Source organism: Pelecanus crispus, chromosome 8 (genome assembly GCF_030463565.1).
Source record: "Pelecanus crispus isolate bPelCri1 chromosome 8, bPelCri1.pri, whole genome shotgun sequence".
Classification (NCBI taxonomy): domain Eukaryota; kingdom Metazoa; phylum Chordata; class Aves; order Pelecaniformes; family Pelecanidae; genus Pelecanus; species Pelecanus crispus.
This window is the reverse complement of record NC_134650.1, coordinates 44816641-44836020: the sequence shown is the minus strand read 5'-3', so window position 1 is coordinate 44836020 and position 19380 is coordinate 44816641. Positions and strand designations below refer to the sequence as shown.

Genomic DNA, 19380 nt, shown 5'->3' with positions numbered 1-19380 from the left:
CTCTTTTCCTTCCATTTCAAGGCGGAGACTTTTCTTTGGGGACTGAAACCATTTGCAAGGATTTTTAAAAAAAAATAGTGAGCAGACATCTCTGCAGACTGTATCTTGGGAGGGTGAATTTCACAAAGCTACTCTTCACCAAAAATGTTTAGGTGGCCAAGTTTTCTTTGATTTGAAATAAGTACCAATATAGCTGGTTCTTTCTAGGCTATGAATCCAAAATGTAATCCTGTTTAAACATCATCTTGTGAAGATCAGCATAGCATTTGACCTCTGAAACTGTGTTTTATGACAAGGTTGTATCTGAGACTCTTCATCTTCACTTTGAAGTGAAGGTGTTAAGCTGGGGCAAGAAGAAAACTGACACTATGGCACTTTTGCCAAATGTATCAGCGAAGCATTTTTTACTGGGAAACCACTGATCCAACCAGCAGATGGGATTATTCAAAATCATTCTTTAAAAGTAAAAGATTGGCTTGGAAGAGACTCAACTTTTTTTTTCTTTTTCTGAACCTAATGATTAAGCAATCTGTGCTTTGTTGTTTGTGCATCTAAAAATGTCCAGAAATCAATCGTCATCAGTAGGCTTAGCTATGATCTAAACGTCTCTCAATCACTTCTACGCAGCTGTTGATCCAACTGCAAAGCTTAACATCCCTGCTGTGTATGTGAGTCATCTTTATTCTCAGGCGCTTGTGCAAGCGAGTCCCTTCCCCATTAAATCCATCCACTACTGTGCATCGCATCAGATCGGCCTTCCGCTTTGCTCCTATTAGTCCTATAGGTACAAAAAATTTCACTGCAGTGTTCGGCAAAAGCTGACAGCTGAGTGTTGGCACTTCAGCTCTCTACTCTTTGTTTGACATCTCCCCACAGTTCCCTTGAAAGTCTTGCTGAATCAAGGCTAGATAGCTGGGAATCAAGGAACACTATAGATTTCCTATAGTCAAAGAAGTGCTAGTGAAGGCAGGTCTTTTCCATTCTTCCAATTTAATATAAAAGGACGGGTCTAAAGCAAGAGTCTCATTCAGATTCTTCTCTGTAACATTTTAAAATGTAGGTTTTATTAATAAAAATCATTTTGATTTAAATAAATATGTACAATAGATTGTTCTGTACAGGTGTGAAACTGCGTTATTTTGTCCAGGACTTGTCACAGCATTCTTGACACATAGATCAATGTTATAAAAATGTACCTGATCTTGGTTTAAAACAGGAGCCGCTGCGGAGGTTTCTGTAGACAGCTCGAACAGCTCAGGTAGAGCATGTAGAAGGAACAGACTCTGGAGTAGGAAGGACAGTCGGTACAGATTCACTTGAGTATCTTCAGAAAGGATGTGCGGCCTCAGAAGATGGCGCATTTGGATTATCCAGCATCACAGCTCCGATCCAGGTATATCTTCAGAGGAAGTTTGCATCAGTTATGACATCCCTTTGTGTGCTTTGGTCGGCAGCAGCGTTTTTCACAGAGTTTGACAAACTCTGACACAATGAAAACTGAGGAAGCCAGTCCAGTCAGAAACAGCAGGTCTGCCGAGAGGAGACAAAGTGGAGATGAACATAGCGGACAGCTGGATTTTGTGCTGGGCAGGAATCTCCAGTTAGTGGCCTTCCTGCAGTAGCTATTTGTGCTGGTGTAACTCCATAGGTGTATGGCCTAGCTATGCTTTTGCTAGCTGTAGAATTGGAGAAATGACTGCACTAGACAAGGAATACCCATACAGTCAGCTGGTGTAGTCCTCTTGATGGGTGGTAACCTCTACGTTAATCATTTGGCATCACTGAACTCTGCTTCTAACGACATGCCTAATGTAGGTGCAATACGATGTACTATGGTGGAGTTTGCTTAGACTGATTCAAGTGGTAAAACATGCATTTCATTTCAGCTAGGAAATATTCACCCTGCTTTTTCAAAATGGAGTGACTGCTTAATGATCTTAGATAGATTTATGTAGAGAAATATCATCAGATGGAGCTCGTGGAAAATCTTGGCATGTCTCCACTTACATGCATTTATATGCAGGAAATCAAAATTCAAAACCTAGACTAGGATAATATCATTAAATACTACTACTATTTGTGTATAGCTCTGTGTATCTGTATAGGTATAGGAACTGTTGATTGATTTCCCCTACCAGCAATCTGTTGGGAGCTATCATGTAACAATTTGGCAATCACATCTGCTTTTTAAAATAGCTTTAATGAAAAAAAAAAACCCACATTATTTATTTTGCAACTTACCTAGCACTCCTAAATTCTCTGTCTGGAAGATCTTTTGTAACGGAGGGACGTATATCACAGCCAGCTGTCCCAAAAATGACCCAAGCACAGAATACCAGAACATGCGGTTTCGAAAAAAGCCTATTTCAGATATCAACTTTGTCTAGAGAAGAGGGTGGGGTGGGGGAAAAAAAAAAAGAGAGAAATGTAACATTTCCCAATCTCCTGTTGGTACTCGAATGTCGCACTGTTGCTTTGCATGTAAACTCCATTGCCTTGAAGTTACATGAATGCTAGCTTAGGCAGAGCTGCATAGTTGAAAGTGTAGTTGCAGTTGAACTATGATGGATAACTTTATAAATAAAGATGATAACAATCACGCTGCTTTAAATGACATTAAAAAAACCCTTCCTATGCAAAATACTAGTATTCTAATGTTTATGTTAGTGTTTTGAGACAAGAAATTATTGCTGACAGAGCGATCTCACCTGAGAGCGGCATGTCAGGGCATTGAAGAGGTCAAAAAACACAAAACAGGTAAAAGTCATTGTTGTGGTTCGAGGAGTTATGCCACTTTTTGGATTCTGAAAGCACATGTAAAAAATTCAGGAGTTAGTTAAGCCTTACAAAAATATGTCAATTCGACAGAGGAATTAAATATTACCTTTAATTAACCTTTAATGAAGGGTAGTAAAACAAAGGAATAAATCTAGTTCTAACCATTACAGATAGCATAAATTTCTCTCTGCTAATAGTTGAGCTTATGATCTTATCAACCATGTTTTCAATTCTTAAACTGATGTGGAGTGCAAGTAAAGACTATTCTAAATTAAATTGCCTAAACTGCTATAGTAACAGTCACTATTTACTAACAGCAATTCATAGTACTTAGGTACTTGGCATTTTCTGCTGATGTGGAAAGCTAGAGGTGAAAAGTACCTTACAGCATTGAAATCATATCAAGTAATAGTTTTCCCATTCTAGATAGGACGCTCCAAATTAGGGGCAACACAGGAAGGCAGAAGCAGAGCTAAGAGCTGACCCTGGTTTCTTAACCCTCTGCCCATACTGATCCTTCCCCACTGGATTATTTCAGAAAGTCCTTCGCAGGTACTTCAGAAATTGCCCTTCACTTTCTTCTCCACCCTGATGAAAACAAGATACGATTACAGATTTTCCTCACCTCCTTCCAGAAGACAAAGAGGGTTCCACTGATGATAATTATCGCTGACATGAAGATTTTCAGGATCAATGATTTGCTGAGTATAGTATCCGTGACGCATCGGGGTGGCTGTTTGATAGTATCCCTATCAACAGGTTCAACTCCCAAGCTGCCTCAAAGAGAAGCAGAGGGATGTGTTTAGTTAATGCGGATCGTCCCGAAATGGTATTGTTGATAAAACAGGATGGATCTGGAGGATTAAATTCTTTGAAGTACAGCATGAGAGTTATCAGTATTCTGGCAGGGCTACATAAGGCCCCAGGTTTGTCCGAGACACCTATGCCAAAGGTCTTTCTTGCATAATGAGCTGCTAAAACGATATATTGGACTACCATAGTGCATCATATCAGTATCCCATCCCAGAGGGAGAGCTAGCTGTGAGATGGTGGACAACATCTCTTCCACATTGAGGAAATAGTAATTGTGATTAGCACTAGTTGTAATTAGCAGATGGATGACGTTCCCAAGTCTTGTGATTTTTGAGGCATATACCCCCATATGTACCCAGTATTCCCTTGCCAGTCAGATCTGCAGGGCTAGCAGCAGGTGATGCGCTCAGGAACAACAGACCATTCGTAGTAAAAAAAAAAGTGGAACAGTTAAGTGATTCCATCACAAAACAGGAATATGTAAAACTTCAAGTAAACCTGAAGTAAATGCTTTTGGACGGACCGGGAGGGAACAAAAGTACAACTTGTCTTATCTACCACCAAATGATTGGCACATTGATAAGAAATCATAACAGCTTGTGTTCCTAAGCCAAATTCAGACATATTAAAACCAAGAATATTTTGCTTATTTGAGTCTTCTGTACCTCTGGGCTGGCGGCCCATCCATGATGATGTTGATCCATAAGATCTGCATAGCATTGAGTGGATTTGGTAGGTTGAGCACTGTTGACAGAGTAATTAGGCTCAAAGCTGAAATGCTCCTGCAAAGCACAGAACAACATTATTCTGCATGGCCACACCTAAAAGGTGCCTTCACGGGAGTCGAAGCAAACAGGAACTTACGTGCTCAACTGGAACCGGACAAAATTTTTTATGTTGTAAAATATTCCTTTTCCCTCTTCTATTGCATTCCTGGAAGGGAGAGGACAGTTTATTAAATAACTAGTGCTTGCACTATTTTACATTGAGCTCCCCGTGACACTCAAAATACAAGTTGTCTTCTCTAGCACATATTTCAGATGAAATTCAGATCCCAGCTTGGGAGAAGGACATCAATGCAGCATCTCAGTTAAAATGACTTTATCAGGACCAGTAGATCTGAAAACCCTGGGTCATATGGCCAGGTCTTGGTCCATAAAGCAGACGTGAACTATTTATATCCTCACTCTACTCTGCCTTATGAACCAACAGAGCATTGCAAATTATGTCTTTCCTCTGAGCTTCCCAGATGAGGCAGAGAGCACAGGTAATGATCTACCCAGACTTCTAGGCACTTTCAAATCCCCAGTTAGCTACAGCAATGAGAAACCAGGACTTTTGGATGAAAGGTAGCTTTGTCACCACCACTTGAAACAAAAAAGTCATTGCTGTGTATGCAACTGAAAATGAGCCAGGCCCACACTAGGTATCTCCACTTACTGCCTGTTGACTTACATGTCCTGCGTCTGGTGTCATTTCCAGGGCTAGTCACATAAGAGACTTGTTGCAATGGATAGCCAGAAAGTATCTGAAGTAAGAGAGTGTCTGATAGTAAGAAAGTCGCTAAACCTACATTACTTTTGAGAAGTCATCGTCCACGAGAATCATGTTGGCAGCCTCTTTGCTGACATCTGTACCAGCTTGTCCCATTGCAATCCCGATATTGGCAGATTTAAGGGCCACGGCATCGTTAACACCATCTCCTGTCATTGACACAACAGCACCAGCCCTCTGCAAAGCCTGTGAGAGTGGAGAGACAAGAAGCTCTGAAGCCAGGAGAAGATAAGTCCTGTTGGCAATCACAGGATTTGCATGCAATATTGAAAGAGCAGAAGTGCTATGTGACTTTGAGCAGACTCAGCAGCCCACTGAGGACAAAACTCAGACCAAGAATTAAGAGACTGGATTTTCAGGAGCGTAGAGAATCTCACAACTCCAGCAGGAGTTAGAAGAGGGGAGTAAGTCCTCAGAAATCATTCTTTTGATATTATGCTTGCTAATATCTCACTAGTGTCTATCAAATGACCCAGGCCAGGTCTGCAAGAGAAATGCTAGTGTCTTCGGTGTAAATAGTGCAACTACTCTAGCTTTTATGGTCCTTTAGTTTGATCTGATCCTGTCTTGGAAGACCAGGTGGTCTAGAGAACTGAGGGGCACCCCTTACATCTTGTTTCTGTGAGGCGTACAACAGATTTGAGAGGCTCTTAGTACCTTTATGATTTTTAGTTTGTGCTTTGGACTTGTTCTGAAGAAAATGGAAACCTGAAAAAAACAAAAAATGCAATCTTGTATTAGATGGATGATATTGGAAATGAAACCAGGTCTTGTTTTTGTAATCAAAACCATTACATTTTTGACAGTGGATGATAGCTCTGCCTCTGCCAATTGGTCCAGCTCTTCCCCAGACATGGCTTTCAGCTTCCCATTGCAGAGACCAATATTCTGTCCTGCAAAGAAAAGCCCCAAATGAGATCTGTCCATCAGCTCTGGAAAAAGCCAGCTATTTCCTGACTCAAAGAATAGAGGCAGCAATTAAAGAATTTACTGGGAAATACTTCTGAACATGGGGCATCTGAGAGGGCACACAGCTCTCTGGCTCCGAGCTGGGCCGGTCAACCTGTCCTTACTCAGCTGGAGTTACGGAACCAATATAATACCCAGAACAGGAGCTGATAGTAAATCTGTTGCTCTCCTCTCTGCTGCTTGCTCTGTGTATTTCTAATGGAAAATGCAAAAATGGGAAGCGCAGAGATACTCACAGTCCAAACATTAGTGGAATCTATAATCCCAGCAATGCCATCTGTCTCATTGAAGGATCTTACACGGAGATTTTGCCATTTCTAGCACTAAAATAGTGGAATTAAGTTACTGGAATTTGGCCCATGGTCCATAGCTCCTCTGTTACTGCATTTAATATGATTTGTTTCAATGGAAAAGCAAGAATTCAGTAGCATTTAAAGCCTCTATTGCACGCACAAAAAGAATGATAAAATTGATTATTAAGTGACATAACATTTGACTGATCTGACAGCCATAATATAGACCCGCAGGAAAGAAGCTAAGTTTGCTACCTATAGCCACAGCAGTTTCCAGGGCATCTCCAGTTATCATCTTTACTGATACACCAGACTCAGAAAGGACTTGAACAGCTTCTCGCACTCCAGCCCTTGGGGGATCAATTATTCCAACCAGACCTAAAAATGTGAGTTTGCCGAGTTCTGGACCTGAAGCCAAAGCAAGTACTAGAAACAGAGGGGACAAAAAGAAAAGGCTAAATTATTAATAATGTGTTTCCATACATTAAAATGAACATTTAGAGGAGATACTAAATTGCCAGTTTTGCAACAGAAGAAGTCATAAAAACAGATCTTTAGTCATTATATTCAGATCTCGTATAGACACAAAAATTTGGTCCACTCGAATAATACCAATTTATCTGAATCAGAGCATTTCTGTTTCACATGTTTCTCTTAGGATTTATTTCTGCCTAATTTAAATCTCTTTACCAAGTTTTGCCTAAACACAGATGGATTAAACCGGGACAGTGCAATATTAGACCAGACACTACTAAATTACTGTGTTAAACAATAGTGCTCCTGTAAAAACTTAAAATTTTGTTGGTTTTTTTTTTTAATCTAAAAAAGTGAAATGTAAATTAAGTTAAACCAGTGAAACTTCCATCATGTAAACATCAAGGCTCTGAACATTTTGTTTCTGTTCTTGGTGCCTGTGTCATTCAATCATTCCTGTATCACTCAAGGATATTTTGCCAGGGGTTCATGTCAGTGCTGCTTTGATGATTGAACCACAAGCTCGCAGCAGCTGCCTGAGCTAATCGCTTTTCTTCAGAGCAGTAATTCGCCATTCACAATGGCAGATGATTCAGATATTGTAAAGCAAGCTCTGTACAGGAGCTACTAACCGCAAGACACAGGGCTGGAGAGTACGTACATTAACTACACCATCTTCCAGATCCGGCTGCCAAGACTTGAGCTCAGGCACTTACATCCTGGGAACACGCACAGGAGATGGTGTCTTTGTTATTGTGTGAAAGTCTAAGATGTTTCTGAAAGGATGTTTCTAGTGATGAAGGAAATGATACGCGTATAAAAACTTCTGTGGGCTGTGCGCTGACGTGCGGTCAGGATCAAAAGGAGATCATTAGAATCATAGAATCCTAGAATGATTTGGGTTGGAAGGGACCTTTAGAGGTCACCCAGCCCAACCCCCCTGCAGTGACAGGGACAGCTTCAACCACATCACGGTGCTCAGAGCCCCGTCCAACCTGATCTGGAATGTTTCCAGGGATGGGGCCTCCACTGCCTCTCTGGGCAACCTGTGCCAGTGCTTCACCACCCTCGCTGTAAAAAATTTCTTCCCTATATCCAGTCTAAATCTATTCTTCTTTAGTTTAAATCCATTACTCCTTGTCCTGTCAAGTCATTAGATTTGGTCCTAATAAAGAATTGAACCAAACTTCAAATAAAAATCTTGGTGCCCAAATCCATGTTTTGAACCTCTTTCAAAAGTTGTTTTTTGTTGCTCTTGAAACAGCTTCTCTAAAAGCAAAACTTGGCAGAGCAGCCCTTAGACAGGTTCAGCACGAAGATTTTCAATGCAACGTTCAGACCGTATCCCAGGCAATCACAACAAGCCATGGAGGAAAAACCTTCACCATTTCCCGTGCTTATTTTCAGCACCTTTCAATCTCACTAATTTAAACCCAGCAAAAAAAGATGAGTGGAAAGCAAGCATCCAGCAGACCTAAGACAGGCCGCTTGGCAAACTCTCACAAGCATTATGAAGAGATCACGCAAGTGATGCTGAGGATTGAGCCCCTGCCCATCCTGACCAAAACAGAGCAGGAAAGTATTAGGGCACGACAGCCTGTAAGCTTAAGAGACATAGACATTAATGACTGACCCCGTAGACCTGAGGAGCCCATTTGTTTTAGTTCCTGCTGGTAGAAGGCTTTCTGCTGGGGTGTAAGTGATAACGAGATGCCACCGCTGTTATATAGAGTGCAATACCGAATAACTTCTTCGAATGCTCCTTTCATAAAGTAAATCTCTTCCTGATCCTTTAAAGTAAGAAGATAATATACTTTATAAAAAAAAAAAAAAAAAAAGAAAAAGAAAAAAGAAAACAGCACATTTTAAAAATACTGATAGTCATAAGGCTTTATATCCTAGGCAAAAAAGATCTTCTGTTTGCTCTTTTACCTGTTTTGCAAAATGCCCAGGTTCATGTATTATTTATACGATGAGATATTTTTGCTCTAGCAATTTTTCATGTTCAGCCATCACAGGCAGAATGGTAACAAAAAGGTTGGCGAGTTTTTAAACCGGAGTACAATGTCAGCCAAAATGAGCTCCTTAACCCAGTAAGGGAAAAATGGCCAACACCTTCTTCCAAACACCGTGTCTTTCTTCCCCTGTCAGTTATCTCTGAAAAGCTTTTGTTTTCCTGCACAAACCACTATATGAAAAGTATTATTTTCTCCCTTTCAAACACAGCTTTACAAGCTAAAATTACACCCAAGTTGGGAATTTTGAGGTTTGTTCAGTTTTTCTCCTGACATAGTTAACTTCTGAAAACATTATTTGTTAAAGAGATACTATTTCATGCCCATTGTTGACGAGCACAATTAGAAACACAAAACCAGCCAACACTACTGTTTGCTTTACCTGATTTTTCAGTGTGCATTTCACAGCCATCCACTTTTGTTCAGAGCTAAACGGAATTTCCTTCTTTCTTACATAAGTATCTTTTATGTCAGCTAATTCCATCTAAAGTAAGGTAAAACAAAAAGAGCACTGTAATGCTGAACAATGGCAAAGCTTGTATATATTTTCCATATTACAAGCATTGACTGTTGACTGTGTGCTTCTGGGCAGGCATATCCTACGGAGCTCAAGAGAAAGCATGGGGAGAGTAACACTCATTTTTCAAACCCATCTTTTCCTTTTGGTGCTTCTTATGGGATGAATTAAACTGGAGTTTGAAGCTTGATCCCTGTTGACTTTTGCAAGAACTAGGGAGCTGCACTAGTGTCTTGGTGGGGCTTTGGGTCAAAGGAGGCTCAAGTCCTTTCCCTAAACCTGTGGCTAAGGGATGGGCAGAGCAGGTTTCTTCCAGCCCAAGCTCAGCCTCTCCCACTTTGGTTATTTCCCAGCCAGCCTATTTGGAAGAAAAAGGGAAATTGCAAATAACTGAATGGTCATTCATGGATGTGGTTTCAAATTATTTCCTGACAGGTTAATCTCAAAAAGTGGTTCACCACAAGAAGACCCTTCAGCTATGAAGTACGACAGTCCAAATCAATACACGGCTGCTTTAGCAGCACGCGTGGTGCTGTAGGCACAGTGGTAGCGATCAGAAGTAGCTTCCAGTCTCTCTCCCCCCTGGCTCCCACCAAACTAAAAAATTAAAAACAAATAGAAGAGACCCACCCCCACCCCCATTCTGCTATTGCTTGGCTACTGAATGGCAGAGCAGAAGGAAGATTTTAATTTAGCATTTAGGGAAATAAAATGTCATTGTTTTACCAAAAATAAAAAAAAAATCATTATTTCACTGTTAAGAGTTACAAGCTTTAAAAACAGGAGGTAAGAACAGATATTTGCAGGTGCATCATTTCATCAGGCACCTTCTGTGCTTTGCAGCCCACCTGAGGTCTGTGGATCACAGGCTGCGTAATGCTGAGTAGATGATACCTTGAGGTGTTTTACAGCCCTCTGCCTATGAGCATGAATGCAGTATTCATCAAAAATTCTCATTTTACATAATCGTGACTAGAAAAAAGTAAAAAGCTAGCAGACAACCCAAATCGATGGTGACCCTCTGCCATGCTTTCTCATATGGCCTGTTCTTGCTCATTTTTCACTCTCTTGTCTTCCTCCTGAACCCTTAATTAGCATATGCAGAAAATATAAAAAAGGCAGTCTGGTCTAAGCCTGAAAGAAATCCATTAAGCGGAGTAATAGCACAGATTAACCAATCAAAACAATTATTGCTGTCAGCACAGAAGCTCAAGGAAGGTGTTTGTCTGTGACAAGATGTTTACATGGGAGAGGTATACATCTATGACCTTGGGGAGAAGAGACAAGGAAAGACTAAAGCCAGTCTGGGGACTTTAAAGAAGTCTGATCACTGCTCTCAGACCTAACAATTCCAGCTCTTTTTTTTTTTGTTTGGTTGTTTTTTTTAAAAAAAATCTGGATAATTTTAAATCTTAACAATCTTACCTTCATTGCAAGGGCAATGAGAGCTCCTTCTGTGGGCTGTCCCATCACACTATTTTCCCTGATAATGGCATTATTGACTACACAGCCAGCCTAGAGACAGGGACATATTTACATGGTTTATTTTTTCATAACTACATTCATAGTTTTTTTTCATCTCTTCAAATGAAATAATGAGACACTGGAGAATGAAAGCAGCCAGATCTCAAAAGATGTGCTCTTCCCCATAGCACTATGTCTTGAGATCAGTTCTTGTGCTTTCTAAACCCACTTAATCCATAGGATACACCAATATTTTGGTAAAATGTTACATTTTGGATAAATTAACATCAAGCTATACATGATATATGTCTAACCAGCTTGATAAATCATGAAAATGAAAACTTAGTCTCTCCCACTATTGCTTCTAACATGCAGTATAGATAGAATAAGACCTAACCTCCATTTAAGATTCCAGCTCAGACCATTTCACTACCCAAACACTCCGCTTTATCCTACAGTTGACTGCGCAAGATTTTCTTTAATGCTAACATGAAACCCAGAGACCATCACAGTACATTTATGTATTGACTATGTAGCTAGCTAAAGTCTAGAATCTGTCCACGTTAAAAACCTGAATGTGGTAAAACTAATTGGCCTCTCCTCTGCCAGAATTGTATTTTTATCCACAATGTCATTGACAATTTAAGCTGATGACTCCGGTCTCTCTTTACGTGTCTTATGATTGCAGCCTTTCACCCATAAGCTTCAGGTATTATATCACAATTACTCAGAGCCTTTCCATGAGAATGCTCTAGCAAGACGGTTCATTTTAGTTACAAAAGTGGCTTTGTTTCATGCTATAACCCAAAGTGATCTGTGCAAACGAAAACCGAATGTAAATAGGAGGAGCTGGTTCATAATTTATGCTTACCTCCACTAGTTTCCCAACTGAGATGTTGGAAAATTCTTTAAGAATCTCCTTTGATGGCAGAAGATAAACATTTCCTTCTCCATTGTAGCCCACTCCACTGACCTGAGGAAGGGAGAGACAGAAAGAGCAAATTTTCCAGTGCCAGGCAGGACTATAGTACATCTGTATACATTGGGGTGCACTTGAGCAAATTTTGAAGGCATGCTGGGATTATTCTTTCTAGCTCAAAGCAATGCTTATAGGAAAGGCTGCAGATAAAGTATAATATTACAATAGCTGTATAGGAACAAAAAGAATTAGCTTGTCTGATACAGAACTTGTTTGCCTTGAGTTCAGAAGTCTATTGCAGCTCAGTCAAGAGATCCAGTGCTTTGGTAGCAGTGGGTTCACTGGTTTTACCCTTACATTTTGCACACTTGTATTTTTCACCTATTTTGCACACAGGTAAATGAACCAAGCGGAAGGATCAGGTTCCTCATATAATAAATATTCCTACAGAAGATGGGCCCACAGGGGTCAAGGGCAGGTTTCAGTATTTACAATAATTGAAGAGAACAGCAGATTATGTCAAAGAACATCTTTGTTTATGGCATCTGAGCAGCTTTTGTACACTCAGCCCCCCCTCTGCCTGTCTCCAGCACCGCAAAAGTCCCTTCTGTTAATGGAACTGGTGATGTGCAAGAAACTGCTTGTTTTGGGGCTGACTCAGCATCCCTGATTTGGACCTAAGTGAACTAAAAGCAAATTGGCCCTGCTGAGCTTCACCAGGAAGGTCCATGTTACCGCCTCGGCCATACCTCTGCCTGGAGCCCATCCGAGGTCACGAGCCAAGTCACCGTCATCTCGTTGGCTGTCAGAGTGCCTGTCTTATCTGAGCAGATGACATTGCAGCAACCTGATGCAGGAAAGTTTTTAATAATGACTAATAAATAGTGCAACCGAACAATGAGATTCAGGGCCTCAGAAGAGCGAGAACGTGTTTTCCTAATGTTACTCAAACTGCACCAGTGAGAAAAGGGAAAAAATACCAAGATATGGATGAGTTTCCTAACAGGGTGTTGTAAGGAAAGGATCTGAGTGCACGTCAGGTTAGCGCACATAATTTAGATGTGAGATGTGGTAGGAGACATTGGAAGAGGACCACATCGTCCTGAGCATCATATGGTGGGCAGTCAAAGAAGGCACAGATCTCCAGGGAGCTGGTCAATGTTTCTGAGCTGCAATATCACACAACAGAACAGCTGTTATATTCTGAAAAGACATATCAAATTCCCACTCTGCCACATGCTTCCTCAGATGGGCCATTTAACCCTTGCTTCTCTAAATCAGGAATAACTGCCCTTCCCTGCCTCACCAAGGGATTGTGAGGGTAGATGTGTTAAAGACTGCTACAAAAAATACTTAAAAATCCACAGCTAAGAGCAGGAGCTGCCCCACTTGTGCTCTGCTCTGTGACGATCCTGCTTCAGTAAAGCACATTTCTTCCAAGGCCCGTTTACACCACATTACAGCAAAGGAGTGAATTTAATGCAAAAAAAGAATCAGACTCCAGCTCCCTTCTAAGTCTGAATATCTTCCCTGGCTCTGAGATGACCACACTGCTTAGGCACAGACCCCATGAGCATGATGACCAGCAGGTAAAAGCCTGGAGAGAATAAAGCAGGTTGGGCTGCAATTAAGCTAATCGCAGTTTTAAAGGATTAGCACAGAACAAAGCTATCACCTCCAGTATTTCATTTTTAGCTACTGACATTTAAAGAATCAGATAAAGAAGAAGGATTATTTTTCTTCTTTTCAGAGGTTTAAGAGACATGACACAATTAATGTATGGGAGCGTACAGTTTTTGCCATGCTTAGACTGTCTTGCAGAGTAGCCGGGCATCTGGCAGTTACACCTATTTGGGCACAGCCCTACCAGAACGAAATTCTTCATGAGATAAGGCGGCTTCAGATGTCCTGGGTCAGGCCATGTACAATAAAATAAGGGTGATAAGATTCCTTAACCGCAGAATAAACAAGGGCAGTTCAAACAATAGCAGCATTTCCAAGGAAGACAGATTTTAGCTGAAGGATCTGGCTGTGTAGCAGATACTTGTGACTGCATGGGTGAGGCTTGGCATTTAGTGTACTTTTTAACGAGTGGTACTAAATACACAACATGTCTGCTCCTTCATATAACTGCCACACTGACCAGGGTCAGAGCAGCAAAGCCTGGAATACAGTGACCTGGGAATAAGGCCCAATTTGAAGATAAGGGGAGGTGGAAGAATAATTTCATTACGGTTCATTCTGCCCTGCAGTTGTGAAGATGGGCTGGACGACTTCTCCAGGTCCTCTCTGTCCCTGTTTTCCATGACTCTTTGGATATCAAGGACATGGCCACACAGACTGTGGAAGGACAAATGGTTTTGTTCATGCCACCACGCTCAACTTGAGGGGCTGCAAGGTTTTTTAGCCAGATACTGAAGAAGCAGACAGGATGGAACTGCAGGATGACCCCACAGAATTGGGGAGGAAGGAGAAACCAAGCCTTTCAACCCAAGCAGGGCATGCATGTCTGCAGAGAGGCTCTGCTCCTCCTGGGCCAGTGCCGTGGGTTGGGTTGCACCATTCCTAGTACTTGCCTTTGTTAATACCACCAAAATTAGGGAAAAGGGTGAGAAACACAGGGTAGAAAATGTATTTAAGTCTGAGTGGGTTGCTCTGGCCCAGTGAGCATATTCCAAATTTAATATTTTTTAATCAGACCAAGGCTCACTTGGCCAGACCATTGCTATTCAGTTCAGATTTTGAAGCCTGGCAGATGACCAAGCTGTGTGGCCCATTTGCAGCGTTACCTAAGGTTTCTACTATGGGAAGCTTCTTCACAATCACCCTTTTCTTGGCCATCCGGAGAATGCCCAGCACCAGTGTTACAGTGACCACGATGGGAAGGCCCTCTGGGATGGCAGCCACCGCCAGGCTGGGGACAGCAGAGAGAAATCAGCTTCAACACAGGGGTCAAACTACAAGTATTGACCAAAACACGTCAAAGGGACATTTCTGTGGGGTGAGTTTTCCTGCTTATATTTGCATATCTCAATAGGAGCATGCAGTGCTAACCACTGGGACTCCTGGCACAGTGTAAATACAAAAGCAGGATATTTATCCAACCCTTCAACCTTTTTCTGGATTATTTTTACAGAGCAATTACTTTTCTTCTTTACATTGCCAAAGAGCATTAATTTCTGGCTCATAAGGATTTAGGGGTTGGATTTAATTTCATTTATTTAACTTCCTGAGGATGGAAGTTGAATATTCCTTAGCATCATGGCTCACGCATTAGCTACTGGCTCCTGGCCACATGCAGCCCCTCATCTCCTCTCTCACATGTGGGTACAAGCCATGGCGGGACGGAATCAGCTCCCCAGGTGTCCCCATGCTGCACACGCTGCATCGGAGCAACGTCAAAACCTGCAACACCTGACATGCTAGAAAAATCCAGACACAGTCTGTACCTCTCAGTTATTCTTTGGGTAACTCTGAACACTTTTAGGTTTGTGCAAAAAGTAATCAAGGAGGACTTCGAAACTACAGGCTGCTCTCCAAAACTCAGGCTTAACCACTTTTCTTTGCGACCACACCCCCCCAGGAGACAGCAAGGTGGGCACTGAGCCTGTTTGGCTTCTCTGTTGTCTCCTCATCCATGGCTTTGTTTTTATTTCCATAGAAAACTTTTTTTTTTTCTTAAAGGATTTTTTTTAGAGCCATGGCAACACCAAACAACAGGTTTTATGGGTACTACTAAAACCACGTGGTTTATTATGCTTGATTAAGAGGTTGTGCATGCTTTTTATGCCACATAAAATGCACATTCCTATCTTTAGACGTAAATCCAGTAAGAACAGCAAAGACTAATATTTGCTGTTGCTACACTCCCACTAAATTCATAGTACAGCTAAGAAAGGACATTCATGGCAGGATGAGGTGGAAAACCGAGTGAAGATTTTCAAAATACTTATTTCCAGAATGAAATAAACCCTCAGACTTGTTTTTCTTTTCTACTAAACTCTGTTTTAAAGCTCACATTGATTTCACCAGTGAAAGATCAATATGTATTTATGAAGGGTCTTACTCAAGTTTTCTTTTGTGAACTGTCCATTGTTTTGAACAGGGAATTCCCTGGGACATGTTTCATTAGAAATCAAAGAGAAAGGTGCTCTCCAGTCCTCACCTAACTCCAATCGTGAACATGCTGAGGAGATGCTTCCCTTGCAACCAGCCAATAAGCATTATTAAACCTGGTGGGGGAAAACCATCTGATTAAAAAACATCAAGAAATGTATAAATCTCTAACCTGCTTTAGCTGTTGTTGGGGAACTGCGTATGAGTATGAGGCCCCCATATCTCTCCTTCTGAGGTGTCTCTGCTTGAACCCCCAAAGCCCAGGAAACCCACATCAACAAATACTTTTCTAAAATGTGGCCCCGGAGCACAGAGGGCTTTCACAGCTGGCCATGCAAGAATGAGCATTGCATCCGACTCACCGATTATGCCGAAGGAGAAGAGAGTGAGTTGCTTCCCCAGTCTGTCCATGCTTTTCTGGAGAGGCGTTTTGGGGGTCTGGAAACATTAGAGCATAGCTGGTTTTCTTTGCTTGTTACACAAGATAAGAAGATGGCACTCAGCCCAGAACGACTGACCCACACAGTCCTGGTTATCTTACTGTGGTCCTTACAGCTGTCAGATACACCCTACTGCTTACCCACCCCCAACTCCCAACAGGGTCTGCTGGGCACAGGCCGTCCCGCAGGGAGAGAGTCTCTGTCTCAGTGCACTCAAGACAGGCAAAAAGTGGGAGAAAAAGAAGAATTATATTTAATTATAGCGGGGGAGCCAAGGTAGAAACAGACTAAGGGCTAAATTGGAAAAGGAACTTAGCGATTGAGTCCAGGACTGGATAATGAGTGTGCAAAGCCTCTGGGACAGGGATAAAAAGTCTGGACCCCCATCCCTGTCCCAGAGGCTTTGCACACATATTACCCAGAAGTGTCAACTTCTGCTTTACTGTGATTTCTTGCATTAATGGATCAAGAGTTAACTAGTTTCTAGACCCTCATCTGTGTTAGCTCAGAGCTCTGGCCCATGAAATTTTGGCACATATGGAAGTAAAATTTTATATACAGAGTGGAAAGGGGCGGGGAGGGGAGGAGAAGAAACTCTGAATTTTGGGTGACTACCAAGTTAGACACAAGCTGAGCATCACAAGTCTGGGGTTAGAAGCCTAAATGCTGCTTATAATGTTCTTTTTGGATACAGCACTTTGGCGTACACACAGGCATTTTGTACCAGAAACAGAAATGAGCCCAGTGCATTAACTCTTGGAACCACTCCTCCTCACTAACTTCCATCCAGAACATCCACCATTTCCAGGGAGACACAGAGACTTCTTTACCTCTTCTGCTTGCATCATTTTGAACACCTCTCCAAACTGTGAATTTTCACCTGTTCCAATAACTACGCCCTGAAAAGAAGTAAAAAAGAGAGAGGGAGAGGAAAAAATCTAGAGATTCTGTAGCTAATGTCAAGGAAAAGATCGAGGCTGAGAGGACTCACTTTTCCCTTTCCGTATCGCACCAGGGTCCCCATGAAAACAACATTGCTCAGCGTGGTTATGTCTCCAGCTTCCAGTAAGACACTGTCAGTCTTGTTGCAAGGCTCAGCTTCCCCAGTAAAACTGGATTCATCCACCAGCAGATCTGTAACCTAATTAAAAAGGCACATTTCTGGCACTGTTAAGTCAAGAAATTTCCGAAACAGGCTCTTGTGCGTACAAGCTCTATTTACCTCTATCAGCCTGAGGTCTGCAGGAACCCTGTCGCCAACAGCCAGATATATGATATCTCCAGGCACAAGCTCTCGCGCTAGAAGATGCTGCAGTTTTCCTTCCCTTAGGCTACACCAGACAGATACAAAAAGAAGAAAGGAAACCAGGCTGTGAGGTTTCTATTTCTTCCGCAGGCTTGGGAACGTGACTGGCAAGAAAGCAAGAGCCCTGCCCTAAAGAGCTTCCGAAGTAAATAAGAACATAAAATCTTCATAATGATGAGGAGAGATGATTATGTTCAGTTTGGGCTCGGTTTTAATTCATAAACGGATGCGCAGGTTGTGGAAGACTTGCATTTCAGCACTAAGCAACTTAAACAGTACTTATACAGCAGATAGGAGTGACAAGCTGGTGTGCTTTCCTGTGGCTCATGCTTTAAATAATGAAATGCAGATTCTTTAACCTAAAAAGAAGCTTTTTAAAGCTAGAATTACTGCCGGCATTTCACTAGTGTATTAAAAGTACAGCCTTTCAAGTGGTTAGATACTTATGGCGTCGTATCATAAATAAATAAAGAGCAAACAGTGGCGTTTATAAGATCCAAACCTGGGTGAATTTTGGACCAGAAGAAAACCCCATGCTGCTTCTGCAGTGCAAGGTTTCTCTGAGCCTCACAGCTTATTTATGATGGCCGTGCCAAAACTGTTTGCAAAGACATAGATATGTTTCCTGTAATCTAAAGCGCTGATACTGAACATCAAAGCAGGCAGGGAAGTGGCACCTGACCCATCCTACCACTGCTCCATGGGCAGTGGCGTGGCTGTGCTCACGTGTGGCCGATCTGCACCGAAACGCCTGGCGTGCCTGCGCCCGGCACGCACCTATAGCAACAGGCAGGCGTGGGCGAGGAAGAACAGCCCACATGCACCCCTGCTTATAAGCCATTTTGTGCCAATATCCCGGAGGCAAAGCCACCCCAAAGCCAATAAAACATGCAGGTGAGGTTTTTCCTGCACGGGGAGTCAGCGCCACGCAAGAGGCTGCAGGGACCCTTATGCGGGCTGTGGAGCGGGACATTTCTGGGACCCTCCCGTCTTTCAGCATTTACTCAATTCCACTGGGTGCCTACTTTAAAAATCAGAGTTATTTCATCCCTTTCACCATGCCTTACAGCTGCACCCGCACACGGTACCGCCCCTCCGGACACCACATTCCCATTACGCACGTGACAACCTGAGGTTATTTTCTTCACGGGTCAGTTCTGCCCTCACAACCCAAACCTTGCTAACGCCCACCCAACCAGGCATGCCTCACCAGTTGCACTCGGGGGGCACCAGCTTGTTAAGTTCTTCCAGAGATTTTTCTGAGCGATACTCCTTTTAAATGAGAAAGGAGAAGAAAGCCAAGTTACACAAGCGGGCTCGCTTATGACAGCCCCGGCCGCGGAGCCGAGCTCCGGCTGACGTACCTGGATGAAGGCCACGGTGACCACGATGAGCACCGCCTGCGAACAAAGAGGCGTTACAGGCACGGGCACACCAGCCCCAGCGAGCGAAGGGTGGGCTCGCAGGAGAGGTGCCACCTACCATGGCGATGCTCGCAGCGTCCTCGTATTCTTTCGTGATGACGCTTACTAAAGCGGAAGCCAGCAACAGGAGGATGAGGGGGTTTTTAAACTGAAAAGAATAAACAAATCGCGACGTAAAGTTAAATACGGCACTGCTGAAGCTGAGCTGGCCTCAGGCCTCTTCAGAAAGGGTTAGACGTGCGGGTTTGCTGCAGAGACCCTCCTTGCTCGTGCCAGCAGCATCGCTCTGCCCAGACAG

General features: G+C 42.5%; 1 protein-coding gene across 2 annotated transcripts in view; it reads right to left on the bottom strand.

Annotated features, from left to right (window-relative positions):
- Window positions 1-1417: 1417 nt before the first annotated feature.
- ATP2C2 (ATPase secretory pathway Ca2+ transporting 2) overlaps window positions 1418-19380 on the bottom strand; it is a 28586-nt gene continuing 10623 nt past the window's right edge. Inside the window, exons 4-27 of one of the 2 annotated variants that reach the window (XM_075714946.1) lie at window positions 19141-19230; window positions 19023-19058; window positions 18869-18930; window positions 17575-17683; window positions 17344-17493; window positions 17183-17251; window positions 16275-16350; window positions 15962-16028; window positions 14586-14710; window positions 12546-12643; window positions 11749-11850; window positions 10839-10928; window positions 9279-9380; window positions 8515-8671; window positions 6663-6833; window positions 5941-6038; window positions 5803-5853; window positions 5165-5331; window positions 4456-4524; window positions 4257-4373; window positions 3404-3551; window positions 2709-2804; window positions 2242-2383; window positions 1418-1530 (exon numbers count right to left, since the gene is read on the bottom strand). In XM_075714946.1, coding sequence (XP_075571061.1) covers window positions 1418-1530; window positions 2242-2383; window positions 2709-2804; window positions 3404-3551; window positions 4257-4373; window positions 4456-4524; window positions 5165-5331; window positions 5803-5853; window positions 5941-6038; window positions 6663-6833; window positions 8515-8671; window positions 9279-9380; window positions 10839-10928; window positions 11749-11850; window positions 12546-12643; window positions 14586-14710; window positions 15962-16028; window positions 16275-16350; window positions 17183-17251; window positions 17344-17493; window positions 17575-17683; window positions 18869-18930; window positions 19023-19058; window positions 19141-19230 — 2505 coding nt within the window. Of the gene's footprint in view, window positions 1531-1601; window positions 1610-2241; window positions 2384-2708; window positions 2805-3403; window positions 3552-4256; window positions 4374-4455; window positions 4525-5164; window positions 5332-5802; window positions 5854-5940; window positions 6039-6662; window positions 6834-8514; window positions 8672-9278; window positions 9381-10838; window positions 10929-11748; window positions 11851-12545; window positions 12644-14585; window positions 14711-15961; window positions 16029-16274; window positions 16351-17182; window positions 17252-17343; window positions 17494-17574; window positions 17684-18868; window positions 18931-19022; window positions 19059-19140; window positions 19231-19380 lie in introns of those variants that run through there. The other variant, XM_075714947.1, reaches the window with a different exon arrangement.